This window comes from Cricetulus griseus (genome assembly GCF_003668045.3).
Source record: "Cricetulus griseus strain 17A/GY chromosome 1 unlocalized genomic scaffold, alternate assembly CriGri-PICRH-1.0 chr1_0, whole genome shotgun sequence".
In the NCBI taxonomy this organism is placed as follows: domain Eukaryota; kingdom Metazoa; phylum Chordata; class Mammalia; order Rodentia; family Cricetidae; genus Cricetulus; species Cricetulus griseus.
The window spans coordinates 139,937,317-139,956,537 of NW_023276806.1; the positions used below are offsets into that span (position 1 = coordinate 139,937,317).

Below are 19,221 nucleotides of genomic sequence, written 5' to 3' on the forward strand. Positions count from 1 at the left end.
GCTTGTCTCCCTACATACATTTTCATTCTCTGTGTTTTCACCCAGTGCTCTCCACAACCTGGCGCACCTTTCGGTCATCGCCTGTAATCCTCTTCTCCCTCCATTAGCTCCATTACAAGCACCAGCCTTGAGTCTTGATGGAAGTCTCTTTTCAGTTCATTCCTCCTTACCCCTTTCTTACCTTTGGCATTCAGAGAACAAAGCTACCTCAGTCGAAGAACAATGTTTTAAAGGCTTCCCAGAGAGAGCTATGGTACAATCAAAGATATAAAAGCAACTTGGCAGACCTTATTTGAACCAGCGTTAGTTTGTCCAGCAACAGGGGCAGCATCCAAATCGAGTCATCTTAGTTTATTTTTGGTTCTCCTTTAAATTTATTGCATAGGCCGAAGTTATTAATTCCTGATGTTTATGCTTTTCTTTGTCATCTTCTCTGGGATTTAAAATTCCCCCCTCCCCGATTAGTTTTCTTCCCACTTAAATATACTAAATAGTCACTGTCCTCTGAAAATCTTTAAGGAATCCCATTTTTCCCAAGCACTCTCTCTCTCTCTCTCTTTCTCTCTCTCTCTCTCTCTCTCTCTCTCTCTCTCTCTCTCTCTCTCTCTCTCATGCATGTGGGCACACATTCCTTTTGAAATAACTAATACAGGAGCTGCAGAAGTAGCTAAGCAGTTAAGAGCACTTGTGACTTTTGTAGAGGACCTGGTTCAGGTCCTGGAACCCACATGGTAATTCATAACTGAATTATGAATGGTAATCCTTAACTGAAGTTCTAGGGGGTCTGATGCTCTCTTGACCTCAGGGGCACCAGGCATGGATGCCTGTCATAACTACTTACACACATATAAAATAAGCAAATAAAAGTTTAAAAAATGGAATCACAGCTACAGCATTAATATGCAAATCTGCAAATGTGGGTTCATGTTCTAGGAGCACAGGACACATGCCAGAGGCTATCTTTTGGAGGGGGAGTGTATGCAACTCTGCACATAGTATAAAAACATGGACTTGTTCCTTATTTCATTGTTTGGGATTCCTCAACTGCTTCTGAGCCCATTTGTCCCATCATATGACCCTGCATTTACTTTTAGAAGTCATTGCATTCCAGGAATGGGGATCAGTCATCCCGCACCATTGCAGTGGCTAACCTTTACTCGTTGTCATCAGGAAACCTTTCCCAGACTCCACAGGAAGGGTGTGGCTGCTTCTGACTAGACAGTTGTCTTCTAAAAATGGTGATAAAATTCACGGTAACAATTGTGTTTGAGTTAACACAGTCGTTACTTACAAGCTGGCTGCTAAGGCGTGGATCTTGTTACATTATGAACACAGATACTGATTTCACCAGTCACCAAGGGCGACAAACACTGTTTGGGAATGGTGACTTACTTCTTTATATATTTTTCATTATTTTATTTGCTTATTGCAAAGAGTGATTTAAAGATGTAAGCAAACAACTCTATAAGAGGTGTCCAGGGCCACGAGTACAATGTCCTGAACAAGGGATTGTCTAACCCCCTGGGGTTGGGAGTATGTCACCCTCGGGAGCACAGGGCTGTGTTCCCTCTTTCCTTCCTGGAAGCTCTCAACCTTGGGCACTTGCTTTTTATAGATATTTCATGAAGTAGGGCTGATTGAATCATTGGCCACTGGTAATGAACTGAACCTTCAGCCCTTTCTTCCTGCATGTGACCCCCTGTAAGCATCCATCAATTTCCCCAGTCTCCTCCCCGCTATTAAGTGTTTATCAGTGATGCCTCTAAAAATCACACTCATAAACACTCAGGTATGGTTGAAAAACACTGCTTTATCCACTTGGAGCTGTTTCGGAGACTTAAGTAAAATATTCTAACAAAATATATTTTTATTATTCCAGTGATGTAAGAAATTACAAGGATTATAGGAGCCATGAACTAGGGGCTGTAGATTTAAAAAGCCAATATGCAGCATGTTCCCCTGGACTTTTAAGTCCCAATAAGCCCACCTGCAGTCTGGGTTCACTCTTCTACACCTGTTTTTGCCACTGGTTGATAATGGCTGGAGTAGAGTTGGGGTGTATGTTTTGCACTCCCCAAATCTCAGTTGCCTCCTGATAGAGTCAGCTGTTTTGTGGCTCCACATACACATAATTTGGTTTCCACATCTTTCCTTATTCCAGGGTGAAGCTATTTCCCAGGGAAATTCAGACCCAGAAAGTGATACCCACTGCTTCAATTCCCTCTGGAACTTGTTGCTTTCTCTCCTCCGTGTACTGGTTTTCTATCCACAAAACAAGGGTGGTGTGAGTCTGCACAGAGCACACTGAGCGCACTAACATTGTATTGTCTCCCTTAACCGGTAACTTTTCCTAAGCATTCTACCACCAGGGTTTACGGTCACATGGGAATGTGCCTGCTGATGGTGCATATGACATCATTTGATGTCTCAATAGGAAGGAGGAGAGTGACTATAGACCAGGGATTGACCAGGGTCTGAGACAGAGAGCTCTGTGGTAGAGAGGGAGTGGACTGGAAAAATTATTGCAAACAAACCTCCCACAGAGTAGCTAAAGGCCACAGACCCCACCCAGGACCTTGGTTACCCGGCTCTGCTTTTCTGTCTATCTCCTGCCCGCTTCCTATTTTCAGGAGCATGCTTTCTTTCAGCAGGTGCTCAGTGCCAGTCTCTGGTTCATGTTTTGAAGACTCTTCCATATCAGACATCATAAGGAAGAAGCATCTTTTCATGCTTCCTCCTTGCAACCCATTTGTTTAATTCAGAGAAATAATCTAATTATTTATGTGTCTGAGTACTGTCTGCATCTTTGTTCCTTTGAGAAATTCCTTTAGGGTAGAGTCTTGCTTTCTCTCTCTGCACAGGATCCAGAAAACAATAGAATCTCACGGAATGTTTTCTGAGAGAATGACTGGATCTTTGTAGCTGCTCAGTAAATGTTGTTATGTGAATAAATTCTCTAACAAGCTCTTGCAGGTATGGTCTTGATGAATGCTTTAAATGCTGCCTTAAATGGAAAAAAGAGGAGAGAGAGAGAGAGAGAGAGAGAGAGAGAGAGAGAGAGAGAGAGAGAGGAGAGAATGCAGGGGAGAAAGAAAATGGGAGGGAGGAAGAATAAAATAGGAAGACATTGATTTTTGAAGGAAAGGAGGGGAAAGTGGGAAGAGATAAGAGCAAAAAACAAAAGAAAGGGAAGGAAGGGGAGGAATGTGATGAGGAGAAGGGAAAGGAAAGGGAATAGGAGAGATATGGAGGACGAGGGAGGGGAAAAAGAGGAGGAGACATGTTCTTATAGGACATCGTAGCATCAGCAATTAGCTGAACAAGTCCCTAGAAATTCATATTATAGGGCGCTATCTATAGGGACTTATATTATAGAGACCTAAGGAATCAGTAACTCAGGGGGTGAAGCAAACAATTTGTGTTTTTAACAAATCCTCAGATGAGGAAGAGCTATTCAAACTCCAATGGCAGTTCAGAATGTTCTGTGATAAACCTTCAACCAAAATTTCATTATTAGGCAAGTTCATTTTAACTTGTCCTTCTTTATTCCTCTCAAATTCCACTGATTTCTCTGTTTCCAAGATATTATACAGACTATTTAGAGGGTCTTGAGCAATTTTAGAATTCATAAATTAGTTATCCTTAAAATAAATATCATGTACGTGTTGATATTTATAACACTTCATGAAAAATTCAGTGTGAATGATACAGGAAAAAGACTTGGAGACACACTTAATGTAACATCAAATGTTAGACATAAGAACAGCCTGATGCTGTTCCTTCTAGGAAGAATTTTTTTTCTAGTACTGGGTATTAAACCCAGGAGCTTGCACATGCTTGACAAGGGCTCTGCTTTGGATTTTTATTCTAACCCTGTATTTACTTTTCTTCATTTTTTTTTTTTCATCAGAGTCTTGCTAAGTTGCCATCAAACTTGCTCTGTAGCCCAGGAAGGCTTTGAATTTACACCCTTTTATTCTGGCTTCTGAGTGGATTTGGCTCACCAAGTCTATAAAAGTGCGTGCATGCGTGTGTGTGTGTGTGTGTGTGTGTGTGTGTGTGTGTGTGTGTATTTAAATTTGTTCTTTAAGAATTTCACACATATATACAATATATTTTAATAATGCTGCCTTCCATGGATCCTCTCTAACACATTCCCTCCTAAATTCATGCCCTCTTAAAAAAAAAAAAAAGAATCCAATTAGTGTTGTCCATATGTGCATGGTCATGGAGCCACCTATAGGAGGGGCATGTGCAACCTATCAGCATGGCCATCCCCTAGAGAAAAATGACTCTTTTCCACCAACAGCCATCAGTTGTCAGCAACTCCTCAACTAGATGTGGGCCTTGTGAGCCTCTCCTTGACTCATGTTGGAATTATTTTTAACATTAATTATTCACATACATTACTTCTCAACCACTGTTTCCTCTACCTCCTCTCCTCCTAGTCCTCTCCCCACCTCCCCAGATTCACTCCTACTCTGTTTGCCTTCAAGAAAAAAAAGCAGGCCTCCCAGGGATATAAACTGAACACGGAACAAACAAATTACAATAATACTAGGTACAAATCCTCATATCAAGGCTGGATGAGGTGACTCATTAAAAGGAAAAGGGTCCCAAGAACAGGCCAAAGAGTCAGAGGCATCCATAATTCCTGCTGCTAGGGGTCCCACAAGAACACCAACTATGCAATCATTAATGTTTATTGTGCTGGAATTTTGATTGCTTTCATCTTGTACTGGTCTTGTGCAGGTAACCTCAACTACTTAAAAGTATTTTTTTTTTTTTTGTTAGTCAAATCTCACACAAAGTCTTTATTTATTTAGAGACAGGGTATCATGTAAACTACGATGGCCTTGATCTGTCTATGTAGCTAAGGATGGTTTTGAACTCCTGATCCTCCTGCCTATACCTTCTGAATGCAAGTGTTAAAGGCATGCACGATCACACCAAGTTAATGTGGTACTTAAAACATAATCCAGGACCCCTCTCAGGCTAAGCGAGTGCTCTACCTCTGAAACTACAATAATTTTTAAAAGGAGGCATAACAACCAGTCAGATGTGTCAACTAAAGCCAGTCACATGCCAGCAAGTCCTTTTCTGTTTTTCTTTGTATTGCCTCAGTAGAAAATTGCAGTAAAAACAACACAATTTTAACCTGCAGCAAGTGTCATGCATTTCAATAGAGAAGCACTAAAATACAAGAAATAATTTTGATGAGCAGTTATTTTTAAAGACCTCATGACCATCCTGTTTTGTATTTAGAGATATAGTTTGGAGTAGTTAAAGAAAACTTTCTAGATAAGCTTTCTAGATTACGACTCTACAGGAAATAACAAAAATATTTGGAGGGCAGTTTTAAGGATTGAAAGAAAAGGCATGTACAATATACACAGTGCAATTCCCAGCCCAGGGCCAGAAATGTTAGGACCTGTAATTGTTAATAGTAAAATAATGTTCTACAAGGAACATTAAGATAAATCAGGGAAATTGAGTATTCAGTAATACTAAAGAATAACAGAGCCCACGGATGAGAAGATCTTTCTGAGAACACCCAAATGACATTCACACTACATTCTATCTCCTATCCAAACAGAGCTGTTAAGTAGATCAGCACCAGAGGCATTTAACAGCTACCCAGACTGCAGGCCATGCCACTGTTTTTAAATCCTGGAAGGGAGGAGGGTAGGGAATTGTTATCAGTAGGCTACATCACCACTCTTCCACACATCTTTACTTGGTGTCCTGGTTAAGGTTTCTATTGCTGCTAAGAAACACCATGACCAAAAAGCAAGTTGAGGAGGAAAAGGTTTATATGCCTTATACTTCCACATTGCTGTCCATTACTGAAGGAAGTCAGGGTAGGAGCTCAAACAGGGCAAGAACCTGAAGGCTGGAGCTGATGTGGAGGCCATGGAGGGGTGCTGCCTACTGGCATGCTTCTCCTAGTTTGCTCAGCCTGCTTTCTTATAGAACCCAGGACCACCAGCTCATGAATGGCCCCACCCACCATGGTCTGGGTCCTTCCCCGTCAATCACCAATCAAGGAAATGCCTTACAGCTGCATTTCATGGAGGCATTTCCTCAACTGAGGCTCCTTCCTCTCTGATGACTCTAGTCTGTGTCAAGTTGACACAAAACCAGCCAGAACACTTGATATTTACTTTCCACACTAATTTCTCCCCCCCCCCTTTTTTTGCTTTTTTTCTCAGTCTGGGAGCAAATAGATATTTTGTCGCTTTCATCATAACATTGTAGCCATTGGTAGTCATATGATTTGCAGGCAGCAGTAACTCTAAGGGAATCACTTCCTCAAGCTCCAGGCTTCTCCTACATCCTCACCAACACCACAGCTGCCACCAACCCAAGAGATGAATAAGCTCGCAGGTAAGGCAAGTCAGTGTAGCTAGCGATGCTTCCCACAGAGCAATCAGTTTGTGCGTGGCTTCTAGGTAGACTGGCTTCAGGAGCTAGAGTGTGAGTTTCACAAAGTCTATTCACCCAATCCTTGACAGTTGATAAATAAAACATGGCATCAGATAAGATTGGCTTTAAAAGAAAAAAGTAAAATGGGGCTGGAGAGATGGCTCATCAATTAGAGTATTTGTTGCTCTTGCAGAAGACTTGGTGGTTCTGGTCCTATCACCCATATGATGGTTCACAACCATTGTTAACACTAGTTCCCACAGGTATGATGCCCTCTTCTGGCCTCTAGGTACCAGGCACAAATGTGCACATATATACATGCAAGCAAAACATTCACACATATAAAATAAATAAATAAATGTAAAACAATTAAAAAGAAAAGCTAAACAAACAAAGCCTTTAGCTTCTTTAGAGACTTAAGATTGGAAACCAAAGACACATTTTTAATATTCTGTGGGTCACTTTTTTTCTCTATGAGTTCTTTAGATATCACAAAAGAGGGGCTTAAGTATTTTTTGTTGTTGTTAATTTCTTTTCATTTTATTTTACATACAAACCACAGTTTCCCCTCCCTCTTCTCCTCTGGTTTCTCTCCCCCTCCCATCTACCCCCATCCTCATCCACTCCTCCTAAAGGACAGGCTTTTGGCATTTACAAGATCTTAACATCCCAGGTGCCTTTTGGCATTTACAACATTGCTTTAAAAATAAAAAAAAAAAGATGGCAATACTGAGAAAAATCAGATCTAAAAAAAAATCTTGATTTTTGACTCAAAAAAAATCAAAAGATGGAACTGCAATGATACTACATTCTGCCTGTTTCTCTGTTATCTCTAATTCAACAAAGCTTCCTGACCCCACCCTTCTCTACTGAGTGAGGCAGACTCAGGGAATCTCTGAGACTCACAAGTGTTGGGCTGACAGTGATCAAAGCAGAAGATCAAAGGGCCTTATCATGTTTTCCACAAATGAAATGTTAAAACTATCAGCCAGATTATAGAACCTTTGGAGGAAGAAGCCCTATTCTTCATTATTTTCTCCACATCCCCAGGTCATGGCGACATTATCTCTGTCACATATTGACAGAATAAACCTTAACACTCTTCCACTAAGCAAGGGCTTGGCTATTAAGTTTGCATAAATTTCCCACAAAATAACATTCTCACTTATCCCAGTGCAGAATTAGAACTCTGAGCACCACAGACTCGGTACCCAGCCCCCAAGCCTTAGAAGAAATTGACATCCATAAAGCCGTTGTTCTGGAGGGGTAGATCCCCCAGCTGGAGGGGTAGACCGACCCAACTCAGTGTGAGGGCATGTGCTTCTCAGTAACCAAGAGACATTCCTGAAATTGCTACTTGTGCCAAGATCAGACCCGTGGCAACGTATGTGGTTGCTGAATTCTGTCCATCCCTCTGCTTTCTTCCTCCCCCACACCCAATCTCACAGGGAGAAGAGCACACTGGAAGCCTCAGGCATACAGCCCAGACAGCAGGCATCTAGCAAGGCTACATGATCGCTGGCTTGGTCATTGGCCCAAATCTATGAGGGATCTGAAACAAAAGACACTATAGAAACATGGGTACCCCTGGTTCCCAAACAGAAGTTTCCACAGTAGGAAGTTCTCATCTGGACCTAGTGATTCGATTGTGTTTTGCTACCAGCTCTCTGTGAGTGCAGGAAGTAGGGAAACAGTACTGGCTTACTTCAGTAATTGCTCCTGGAATTCATAGTGGTTTCTCTTTCTAGTTACTTTTCACGGTGTCCTGCAGTGACTGGGTTTCAACGCTGTTTGTGTGTGGAATCTGCGGGTGCAGATTAGCTGGGGTAAACTTCAGGGATCTAAAGTACTTAGCAGTTCTTCCCAGGGTGTCTATCTTATCTTCATACTTATCACCAGGCCCAGTGACAGTTCTGAGTTTTGGATTCACTGACTTTTTTTTTTTTTTTTTCAAATTCATCTCATTTCCTATTGTGGATGCTAATCTCTCCTCCTCTTCTTCCACCCTGTGGCCCCAAACCCCACTTGCTTTCACCCAGTTCTCCAAGATGTATCTTGGTATGTTTGAGCCACTGGCCTAGCTGTAATTCAGTAGCTTTCCACGAATGCCACCCTGTGAAAGCCCGTGCTGCAAACTTCTCCTTAATTTCCTTTTATTTTAAAAATAATCATTTTGAAATAATTGCACATCAACAGGGCAATTATAACATTTGTACACAGTTTCTGTAACCCTTCCCCGGACCTCCCAACTCTGTCTGTCTGTCTACTCTTCTTCTCTCTGAAAATATAATAAATTTACCTGAACTATCTCAGACTCGGCAGTGGAATCCTGAATTAAGTTTGCAATCTTAATAAAGTCACTAAATTAAGGAACTTCAAAACAGATACAAAACTTAAACCCACACTTTATATTTTAGTTTTGCCAACAATGCGAGTCATGTCACTTTTAGGAGTCCCTATTTATTTTTAGTAGAGTATCTTGCATTGCGTTGAATTGCCAAGCCTTAAGTCTGGGACACCCTTGAATTTTGTGACATAGACTTTACGGCATTAAGTTGTTTGAATGGTTCCAGCTGTTTTTCTGTAACAGTTTCCTTCCATAATATTTGTCTTGTTTCCTTGTGACTACCTTCAGGTCCTATGGTCCCATCAGCAATTTCTCTGTTTTCTTGCCTCCAATGCTTTTCTCCAACAAGCTTATTACCCAGTTATCTCCCGACTGATCACAAACGCAACTTCCTAGCAGAATCCGGGAGAGTTCCATGCTGTAAGCTCCGAGTTTCCACTTCAGGCTGCTGATTTAGGGTGGTCTGAAGTGGAACCCTGCAACTGTAGCTTTAAAAGCCCCGTGGGTTAGCTGGTGGTGCGCTCCTTTAATCCCAGCACTCAGGATCTCTGAGACTTTGAGGCTATCTATCTTGGTCTACGGAGCAAGTTCCTGGTCAGCCAGGGCCAGGGCCAGAACTGAAGGGCATAGGCTTTCCGTGACATTTGGCACAGTCTGACTTCTATGTTGATCGTCATTTCCTTTCCTTTTCTCATTCTCTCTTCTCACTGCATCAGCCCTTGCTTCCAGTACAGCTCATCTCAGAGACACCAGTGTGCCAGAGAAATGTCAGCCAGCCATCTCAACACTTACGGCCTGTTCCATGGCTGCATCTTATGTGTGCATGGCTGATATTGGGACAAATTATCAGCCCAGTCCCTGTATGAACAAAATGGAAGGCAATCTGATTATGTGTCACTAAAAGAAAAATGGAAATAAAAAGGAATCCTTGAGATTTTAAGGCTGGAGGGGTTGGGCGAATTTTAAAGGAGGTTGTGTTATTAGCAGACAATTATGCATTTTAACTGAAGAAACAAGAAACTAGGAATTAGGATAGGCAGATGCTAACCATAGGTAGGGCTTTAGGAACACAAGTTAATAACACAATGATATTATTACTTCTTGACTTTTTTTTTTTTTTTCAAGACTGGGTTTCTCTGTGGCTTTGGAAGCTGTCCTAGCTCTTGTAGACCAGGCTGGACTCGAACTCACAGAGATTTTCCTGCTTCTGCCTCCCAAGTGTGCCACCACTGCCCGGCACTACTTCTTGCTTTTTAAACACCTAAACATGGGGGCTTGAAAGACCACCCAGCTGTTCAGAATGTGATCTGGTCTTGCAGAGGACTAGAGTTGGGTTCCCAAGTTGGGTGGTTCACAGCTTCCCATAACTCCAGCTCTAGGGGCATCAGATGCCTCTGGCGTCCGAGGGCACCTGCTCTCACTTGCACACACCCCACCTCCACCTCCACACATAATTAAAATTAATAAAAACAAGTATTAAAATTAATAAAAATGAGTATTAAAAATAATTTTATCAGCCGGGGATTGGTGGCGCATGCCTTTAATCTCAGCACTCGGGAGGCAGAGGCAGGCGGATCTCTGTGAGTTCGAGGCCAGCCTGGTCTCCAGAGCGAGTGCCAGGAAGGCTCCAAAGCTACACAGAGAAACCCTGTCTCGAAAAACCAAAAAAAAAAAAAAAATTATCACTCTCATAGTCTGTGATACTTGATTCTGTTCATAATAGACAGTCCGTGTAGTTGCTCTCAGAGAGTCTTGTATGGTTTCTTCTGGGCAGGGGTTCTCAACCTGTGAGTTGAGACCCCTTGAGGAATTGAACGACCCTTTCACAGGGGTCACCTGAGACCAGCAGAAAACACAGATGTTTACATTACAACTCATAACAGTAGCAAAATTACAGTTATGAAGTAGCAATGAAAATAATGTTATGGTTAGGGGGTCAGCACAACGTGCAGAGCTGTATTTAAAGGGCTGCAGTGTTGGGAAGGTTGAGCACCACTGTTCTAGGCAGTAGGGACACTGACAACAGTGGTGACAGTAGTGTATCTCCCTGCACACTCTAAGTGACCCAGGGAAGGAGGTTGCCTGGGCTTGTAGGGTACTTTCAGCACTATCTTCTTCACTCATTTGGAGACTCCCATCGGGCTGTGATCTCTTTGAAGGCCAAATGGCAGGAAGTGCAGAACTGTGAAAGCTCAGCCCAGAACCATAATAGCTATTCACAAACCGAGGAAATGCTGTTCCTCCCCAGGCCAGCACAAGGGCGGGGTGGGAGAGGAAGCAGGCAGTGAGCCTCTAGGCAAGATTTGTAGATAGTGGTATCAGAACCAGCCAGGAACCTTATTTTTATGCACAGTCAGCACTTTATCCCTTCTAGAGCATTTTTGCAGAATATGCTAGCTCATCTGGGTTCCTCAAGCCTTGAGTCAGCCAGGGTAGGGATGATAAAACAAACACTAAAAGAAGCCAACATTACTAAATACTTCTGTATGTACTGCTAGTGTATCTGGCAACCTGATTCCTTTATTATTATTTTTTAATTAGAAAGATTATTTTACATGTTAATCCCAGGTCCCTCTCCCTCTTCTCCTCCCCTGGCCCCCCAACTAACTCCCTACCTATCCCATACCCTTTCTGCTCCCCAGGGAGGGTGAGGCCTTCCATAGGGGGCGGTCTTCAAAGTCTGTCATATCCTTTGGGATAGGGCCTAGGCCCACCCCCTTGTGTCTAGGCTCAGGGAGTATCCCTCTATGTGGGATGGGCTTCCAAAGTCCATTCCTACGCTAGGGATAAGTACTGACCCACTACAAGGGGCCCCATAGATTTCCAAGGTCTCCTCACTGACACCCACATTCAGGGGTCTGGATCAGTTTCATGCTGGTTTCATCTGGGGATGAAACTATCAGTCTGGGGACCAAGAGCTCTCCCTTGTTCAGGACAGCTGTTTCTATGGGTTTCACCAGCCTGGTATGGACCCCTTTGCTCACCAGTCCCCCTTCTCTGCAACGGGATTTCAGTTCAGTTCACGGGTTAGTTATGGGTATCTGCTTCTACTTCCACCAGCTGCTGAATGAAGGCTGTATGATAGCATATGAATTAGTCATCAATCTCATTATCAGGAGAGGGAATTTAAGGTAACCTCTCCTCTGTTGCTTAGATTTTTAGTTGGTGTCATCTTTGTAGCTCTCCAGACATTTCCCTAGTGCCTGATTTATCTTTACCTGATTCCTTTAAACAGATCTTTATTCTCAAAACCTTGTGAGGCAAATAAATTCCCCCCATGATCTCCATTCCAAAGAAGGAAGTACTACTTGACCTGAAACTGCCAGGACCTAGACGAGTTTGACACTGAAGCCCTACTTCATTTCTGCATCTGTGTCTGACTTATTAATTCTCTTAAGGTCTTGAGTTGGAGATGTTGGGGGTGGGGGGATAGAGAAAGCCACAGAGGTTTGAGACCAAGTCCTGGTCCAAGTATACAACATTCCACAGTCAAATTCATCCATCACATTGGCAGGGGAGGATGTGAGAAAAAGGGGAAAAGTTAAAAAAAAGAAACACTCTGCATCCTCAAAGAATGAGTTTAGGGTTATTATGTGTGTTTAATGAAGAGTGATAGCTGCAGTTCAAATATGTCTTCCTTGGCCTTTGCCTTGATGAACAGGTGTTGTATACTAGAGAATATGGTGACTGAGTGTGTTTACATATGTATGTGTACTCTTGCTATTTTTCTCCATATTCATTTGAGTGAGTCTTTGGGTTTTAACCTCTGTTGTTTTGGCTAGACATCTGCAAAATAGAGATGATGATGATGGCAATGGTGATGTTGTTAAAATATGGTGTTGTTTAATTGTTATGGGTTCACCCCATAACAATACATAATATATATATATATATAATATATATAACAATATATAATATATATATAATATAACAATATATAATATTATAATATTATAATATATATAATATATAATTGCATTATGATGTTGCTGATGTTCTCATAAAGAAGCAGAGTCCATTGCCTTATTCCTTGAATCTGGACTGGTCTATAGCTTGTTTTAACCTCCAAATATTGCTGAAGGAGCTCTGGGTGACTCCAGAGCCTATCCTTCTAGAATCCTGCAGCCTTTACCTTTGGCCTTTTACGAGCTGGACTAACTTCCCATCATGAAAGGGAAGCTGGTATTGTTGACTAGAGGATGAGGGGTCAGGAGGTGAGCCTAGATGGCCGGCTTATAGCCAGCACTGAATGCTAGTCATGCAAATGAGCTGAGTGTTGATCTGAGTCCTGCTGACCTCCCATGCTGAATGAAGCTGCAAGAGTGAGTCCAGGATGAACCAGCAGAGGAACCACCAACCTGACCAACCCACTGCAGTCCACTCCAGAGCAGGACACCCCAGTCCACTCTCTCCCACTCCATTCTGTGTCATTCCCTCACCTCCATTCTATGTTGTTCCAGTCTATCCCACTCCCGACCTTCCCCTTCTTTCCCCCAAACTGGTGAACATTTGTTCAGGTGCTATTGGTCAAGTACATCCAGCCACAAAACCTTGTTTTCCTCTCAAAAACAGTTACCCCAATACAGCTCAGTTAAAAATCTCAGTCCAAAATCTTCACAAACTGAGATAAAGAAAACAACTAAGAGAGAGAGATTTAGATACAATTTTCAACAATTGAGCTGAACTATTTTACTCATATTCTTCTGATGCTCTTTGTCAAAATTACTCTCAAGGGACATGAATTTTGAATTCTAAGTGACTTGTGTTACTTATTGAAGCCTCAAACTCTAGCGTTTTATAACAAACGTGTGTAAAATAATGTTCCTTTAAGTTATTTGGCTAAAAGGGTGGCTAGATTAGAGTTCAGGATTCTGAAAGCTGCCTTTGGAGAAAGAGTGGCTTTTTCACTCTCACTTTCCAGGGCAGAGTCAATATTTTGCCTGAACTTCAAGAAAGTCAGAGGTGAGATACTGGCCATGTTAGGTGCCTCATCTGGGAGTACATACAAACACCACAGTTGGTTTCATTCCAGAAATGAGACCCCAACCAACCAAACAACCAACCAGACAAACAAACTTCCCAAAACAAAAATAAAACAAACAACAACAACAACAAAAATCCTTACCATTGTGTCTGCTATGATCTAAGGCTACAAATACTGCTGGCCGGGGGTGGAGGTGGGGCTGTGAGCTCTGTCATACAGGGTTAGATCGACCCAACTAGTGGTATGTCTGTAACAGCTCTGTTGCTGGTTGAACATACTTTTGCAGAGCCTAGCCAACTCTTGAGCCTATTTCCATGCTTCATAATGTCAGACCTGGGAAGAATGATGAACTATCCTTTTTATGCTAAAAGACCACCTTCTAGCATTCAGGTAGATAGATTTCTGTGGTAGTCTTTATTCAATGTGCCTTATTTAATACACTTATTTTTTCTGTACTGTTATAGATAATTAAGTTCAAACATAAATGAAATGCTCTGCTAAATTAATAATAATAAGATGTGAGTTTTTGCTGAGGCATATGCAGCCAAAATAAGTGTTCATTTTCAAAAGTATGTGGTAAAGATCTCATTCACATTAGTGGGTGAAACAGCTAAGGACCTGAAATTAGGAAGTGCCCCGATTGTGTGTGTGTGTGTGGGGGCTCCTGAAATCATGGCTCTCTCCCCTCATGTCCTCTTTTCCTGCTTTCCAAAGCTAGCTGCTGAGACCACAATGAACCAACCGAGAGGTAGGTAGAAGTCAAGGTAGGGGTGAGCAGCCTTCAATGTACCCCTCTTTCTCTGTCTTAAGCCCCAACTGAGAAGAGGGATGTGAGAGGCACAGCTGACCTTTAAAGGCAGATTTAGAGTTTGTGCTCTGGAGATAGATTTTTATATTAATATATAGAGATCAAGGACCATGCTTGAAAGTGATGCAAAGAGTTTCCAAAAAAAGCAACCGGGCCTTCCTAACTCCTGTTTATATAGGCAAGGAAACAACTGGGTCAGAGGGAAGATTTATGGTGATGGAAAAGTGGAACCAAAAATAAAGTCCCAGGAGTTGTTCAATGTCCTCACTGTATTTGTTTTGTGATCAATAATGATATATGTGCCTAGTAGCTGGAGACCATATGCAATATTAGGTTCAATACAATGCAAAAGCAATGAGAGATCCAGTTGGGTGGATGTCATTTGGATGATATTGGGCTTTTGCATTCTTTGAATTATTTGGGTTGCCTATTAGGAAAGAGCAACACTCTCTAAGCAACGTGTAGACTTTTTCTTTGTTTGTTTGTGCTTTGGATTAACTCAGGGCCTCACCCATCCATGTTCTCTAGTGCTCTACCATCGAGATGTGTCTGTGCTCTTCAAATGAGCTCTTCTTGCCTGTTCTAATTACACCATCATTGCCTATATTATGGTTCAAACCTCCGAGATGAAAGCAAAGCCAAAGAAATGAACGCTCAAAACAGAGAGAGAGTTTGGGTAACACCCACAAGCTGGCCGGTACTGCCCTTCATTCACTCTACCATCTGTGGGGACTGCCAAGATCATAGGTAGGTGACACACAGGGGATGGTGATGAAGGTGTCATGACTTCCTTTTATCTTTATCTACCAATCAGTTACAGTGATTCTGGATCTGCCACTGCTCGGTGATTCTTGCCCCCTAGAGCACAAATGGCTCAGAACTACAAAGTACTGGCTTCAATGTCTGCTTGTTTTAGGCTGTGTTTAAGACCATGGACCCTGACTCTGGTTCACAAGATGCCAATCTACAAGAGTACCAGTACAGCACGGCAAGCCCAGTTATCTCCATCTCATTAAGGTGCAGAGATTTCAAAGGTTTCCTCATCATGCCAAATCTGTTTATGCATAGTTTGCAGTTTAGAAACAAATTGACTGATTTCTTAGTGCACAGGGGCACTTTGAACAGGGAAGGGCTTCCTGTGGCCATTCATGACCCTACCACCCCCTCTCCTTTTACCTCTGTGGTGGTGCTGAGGAAAGGTGGAGTAGTCGAAGGACTCCAGGATGTGTCCGTAGTTCCAGCCGTGTGAAGATATCTCTTGCTGCTGCTTTGACTGTAGGTCCCTGCAGTGTTCCGGAGGAATGTCTCTGTGCTGTTCCTAATGTGTTCTGGGCTATATGGAACGGTGTTAAAAGTGGTGGGGATCTGTGGAGCAGCGGAGTTTCTAGCAATCCGAACTGAGACTTCTGTCCCCAGGCCAGCTGAGGGGAAGAAAGGACAGTGGAAAAAAATCATTCTCACATTTTATGAATTTTATGTGAATTCTTCACATACAATGGTTTTGCTTTGAGATAGGCTATCATATGGTTCAGATTGATCTTGAGCTTGCTATATAGCCAGAGGACCTCAAACTCCTATCATCGTGCCTCTGCTTCCTAAGTGTTGATACTACGTGTGGACTACCATACCTGGTGGTGCTAGGGGTCAAACACAGGGCTCTGTGCAGGCTACGCCTGGCAAGGACTTCACTAATACACCATATTCTCAGTCCATTTTTCATATAGTAAAAGAAGATCCCTTCAATAGGAAGCATGAGGATAAATTAAGTTGTATAAAAACTGTGAAGATCCCCTTAGTGTGGGAAAATGTCCATTTGCCCTGTCCAGTACCCATCCTTAATTCATCTGCCAGTTTTACATGGTGGAGGCAGAGTTATAAAACTGCTGCATGGAAAGGCCAATTCTGCATAGAAGACCAAGTTCAATTCATTCTATGAATATCTAGGTGACTGAGTTGGTTTTAGGAGTGGTCTGTGGGTCTCCAAAAGTCTACCCAGACTTCTGATTTATGAAATTCATATTACAACAGTCCTGGAGGGAGGGGAAGTCATAGCCTTGTCGTCAGCTTCCCAAAGGAGCTGAAGTATTAAACAAAACAGTACTATGAGAATCATGGTTAGTGATTTGCCTAATGGCATCATGAAGAGTGGAGGCTTCTTGGTGTGTGTGTGTGTGTGTGTGTGTTAGTGATATTTACTTATTTAGCCATTCAGTAAACATTTATGATAGGAACATTTGTGCTCTTAATTTATTTTAATTAATATATACAAACATAAGATTATATATTAATGAAGTATTAGTGATGTTTAAATTCCTTCACACATTATGTAATGTTTAAAGCAGATCATACAGATCTATCTCCTCAAACCTCCTTTCAATCATTATGGTGTAAATATTAGAATCTCCTTTTAGTTTTTTGAGATATGCAATACATTCCTATTTACCACTGACTGCCAATCAGGGCATCAGAATGTCTTGTTCCTGTCTAACCATAACATACTGTCTACTGATGTGGTGTTTTTAATTCTGTGAGTCTCTAATAATGAGACTGTTGTATTTTCTTTTCTTTTCTTTCTTTGGCCCCTCCTTTTTTTAAAGACAGGGTTTCTGTGTAGCGCAGGCTGTCCTAGAACTGACTCTGTAGACCAGGCTGGTCTCAAACTCAGAGATCTGCCTGCCTCTGTCTCCTGAGTACTGGAATTAAAGGCGTGCACTGCCCAGCAAGGCTGTTGTATTTTTTTTTAAGTTATATATCTTTTGAAAGACCAGCTAGTGATTTAGAATATATGAGCAGGTGGGATGAATTTTCCATGTTGAAAAAAACAAACAAACATTGGTTCATCTTGCCATAATAAAAAAAAAAACCCTGCTCTTCTTAACTTTTTTGACAAGCTCCCAGGTGATGCTGCTGCTGGCCTTTGTGTAGCAATACTCTAAGGATAAAGCCACACAAAATAAAGGGCTGGAAAATTCTGCAAATGATTGGCTGATAGGTGTGTCTAGATGTTTCACCCCACAAAATCCTGTCAAAATCAGGTAACTAACTTTGAAGAGTGCAGGCTTTAAGACCCAGAGCTAATGTTTTACTTCTCATTACTTATTTACTTATATTTAGTAAAATGACTGCTTACTAGGCAACTACCACTATGTGCCAAGGAGTCCCCCTTAAAGAAGGAGTTCATTACACTTTCCAGTCAACTTTGCTTATGCCTCTTTTGAGTCTCATTCCCTACCATTCTAATTTTACCCAACTAGCACATTTCTTACGGCAATGTATGTAAATAAGAGGGGCTAAGGGACAAAAAAATTCACGACAGAAAAGGTCCATTTATGGCTTAACAAGAGATAAATAGATAATCTTGAAAAAGTTAATAAAGTAACCATGGTGACTAAGCATTCTTTCCTTGAGATGCAAAGGGCAGTGCAGAGGATTTTGTACATAGATAGGTTTGGACAGATTTGGCAAACAGAAGTATCAGAGACCAGTTAAATTAAGTTCAAGTAGTAATGTTTCAATATAACTGAGTATGTTTATATAGTGCTAGTAAACAACTCAAGAATCATATTATATACCATATACTTAATATTTATCTTAACATACTCCAAATTTATCTGAAATTCAAATGTAAATGGGCATTGAAGTGTATTGTCTGTAACTTTCCTTATATATCTACCCAATCTACACTTTGATAACTTTATACTTTGATAGTTCTCTGGATGCTACTTTCTGTATATTTCATATTTTTTCCCCTTTCACATCATTTAATACTGTCACTGCCTGTGTGCCAGGGTTATACACTTTGCACAAGACAAGAAGTTTATCTCAAGGTGCTTTTTTCTCACGCCAAACTCAACCATGGTTCTACCAGAGGCTCCTTCACAACTGTCTTAAGAAACAACCTTAGTTTCTCAGTCTTGGGTCCCGAGTGTAGAGCTTAGATATTTGCTTCAGAAACCATCTATCAGTGTAGGGATGCAAAGTGGATGGAAGTCAGCATCTCTGTTGCGCTCAGCTTTGCCCATTGCTGATTCTCTAAGTGAAGGACCACCTAATACAGTTTTAGTTCCCAGGCCCTTTTGGAAAAGTAATGATGGGGTTAGTGTTGTAATTTTAGAAAAGTGGTGCATGAGAGAAAGATGCCATGCATCAGGGTTCAAGCAGAGGGTTATTTCTATTAGGGAAAGGATCATAAAAAGGAGAAAGGGAAGTGGGGAAGATTAGCCTCTGGAGACACGAGCAGCATGAGAGAGGAGAAAGTAAAGACGGGGAGAGAGAGGAAAGAGAGGGTGAGAGAAAGGAAGAGAGGGGTACAGAGAGAGAGACAGAGAGAGGAGAGAGAGAGAGAGAGAGAGAGAGAGAGAGAGAGAGAGAGAGGGGGGATGGGAGGTGGGCAGGGCCATTTTAAAAGGGAACATAGTGAATGTGCACAGGAGGTGCTCTTAGTGGCTGCAGCTGAGGGTGTATCCTGTCAGAACCCCAAGGACAGGCAGGTACAGATGCCTGAATACTAACAGTTAGGATCCAAATCAAGCTTAGTATGCAATTGCATTCTTTGTGTGCCAGGCTGTGCTTCCTTCACTAAAAAAAGGCTGTTGAGTTTTTATTGTAAGAACTTAAATAAAAATTAGTCAACATGTATTATCAGTGGTTGACACT

At 41.8% G+C, this 19,221-nt stretch overlaps 1 protein-coding gene across 1 annotated transcript in view; it reads right to left on the reverse strand.

The window, feature by feature from the left end:
- The window catches only part of Ptprb (protein tyrosine phosphatase receptor type B), a 96,087-nt gene that overhangs the window by 70,922 nt on the left and 5,944 nt on the right, over positions 1-19,221 (reverse strand). The window contains exon 3 of the mRNA XM_035451360.1: positions 15,742-15,986. Within this exon, the coding sequence (XP_035307251.1) occupies positions 15,742-15,986 (245 nt within the window). The remainder of the gene's footprint in view (positions 1-15,741; positions 15,987-19,221) is intronic.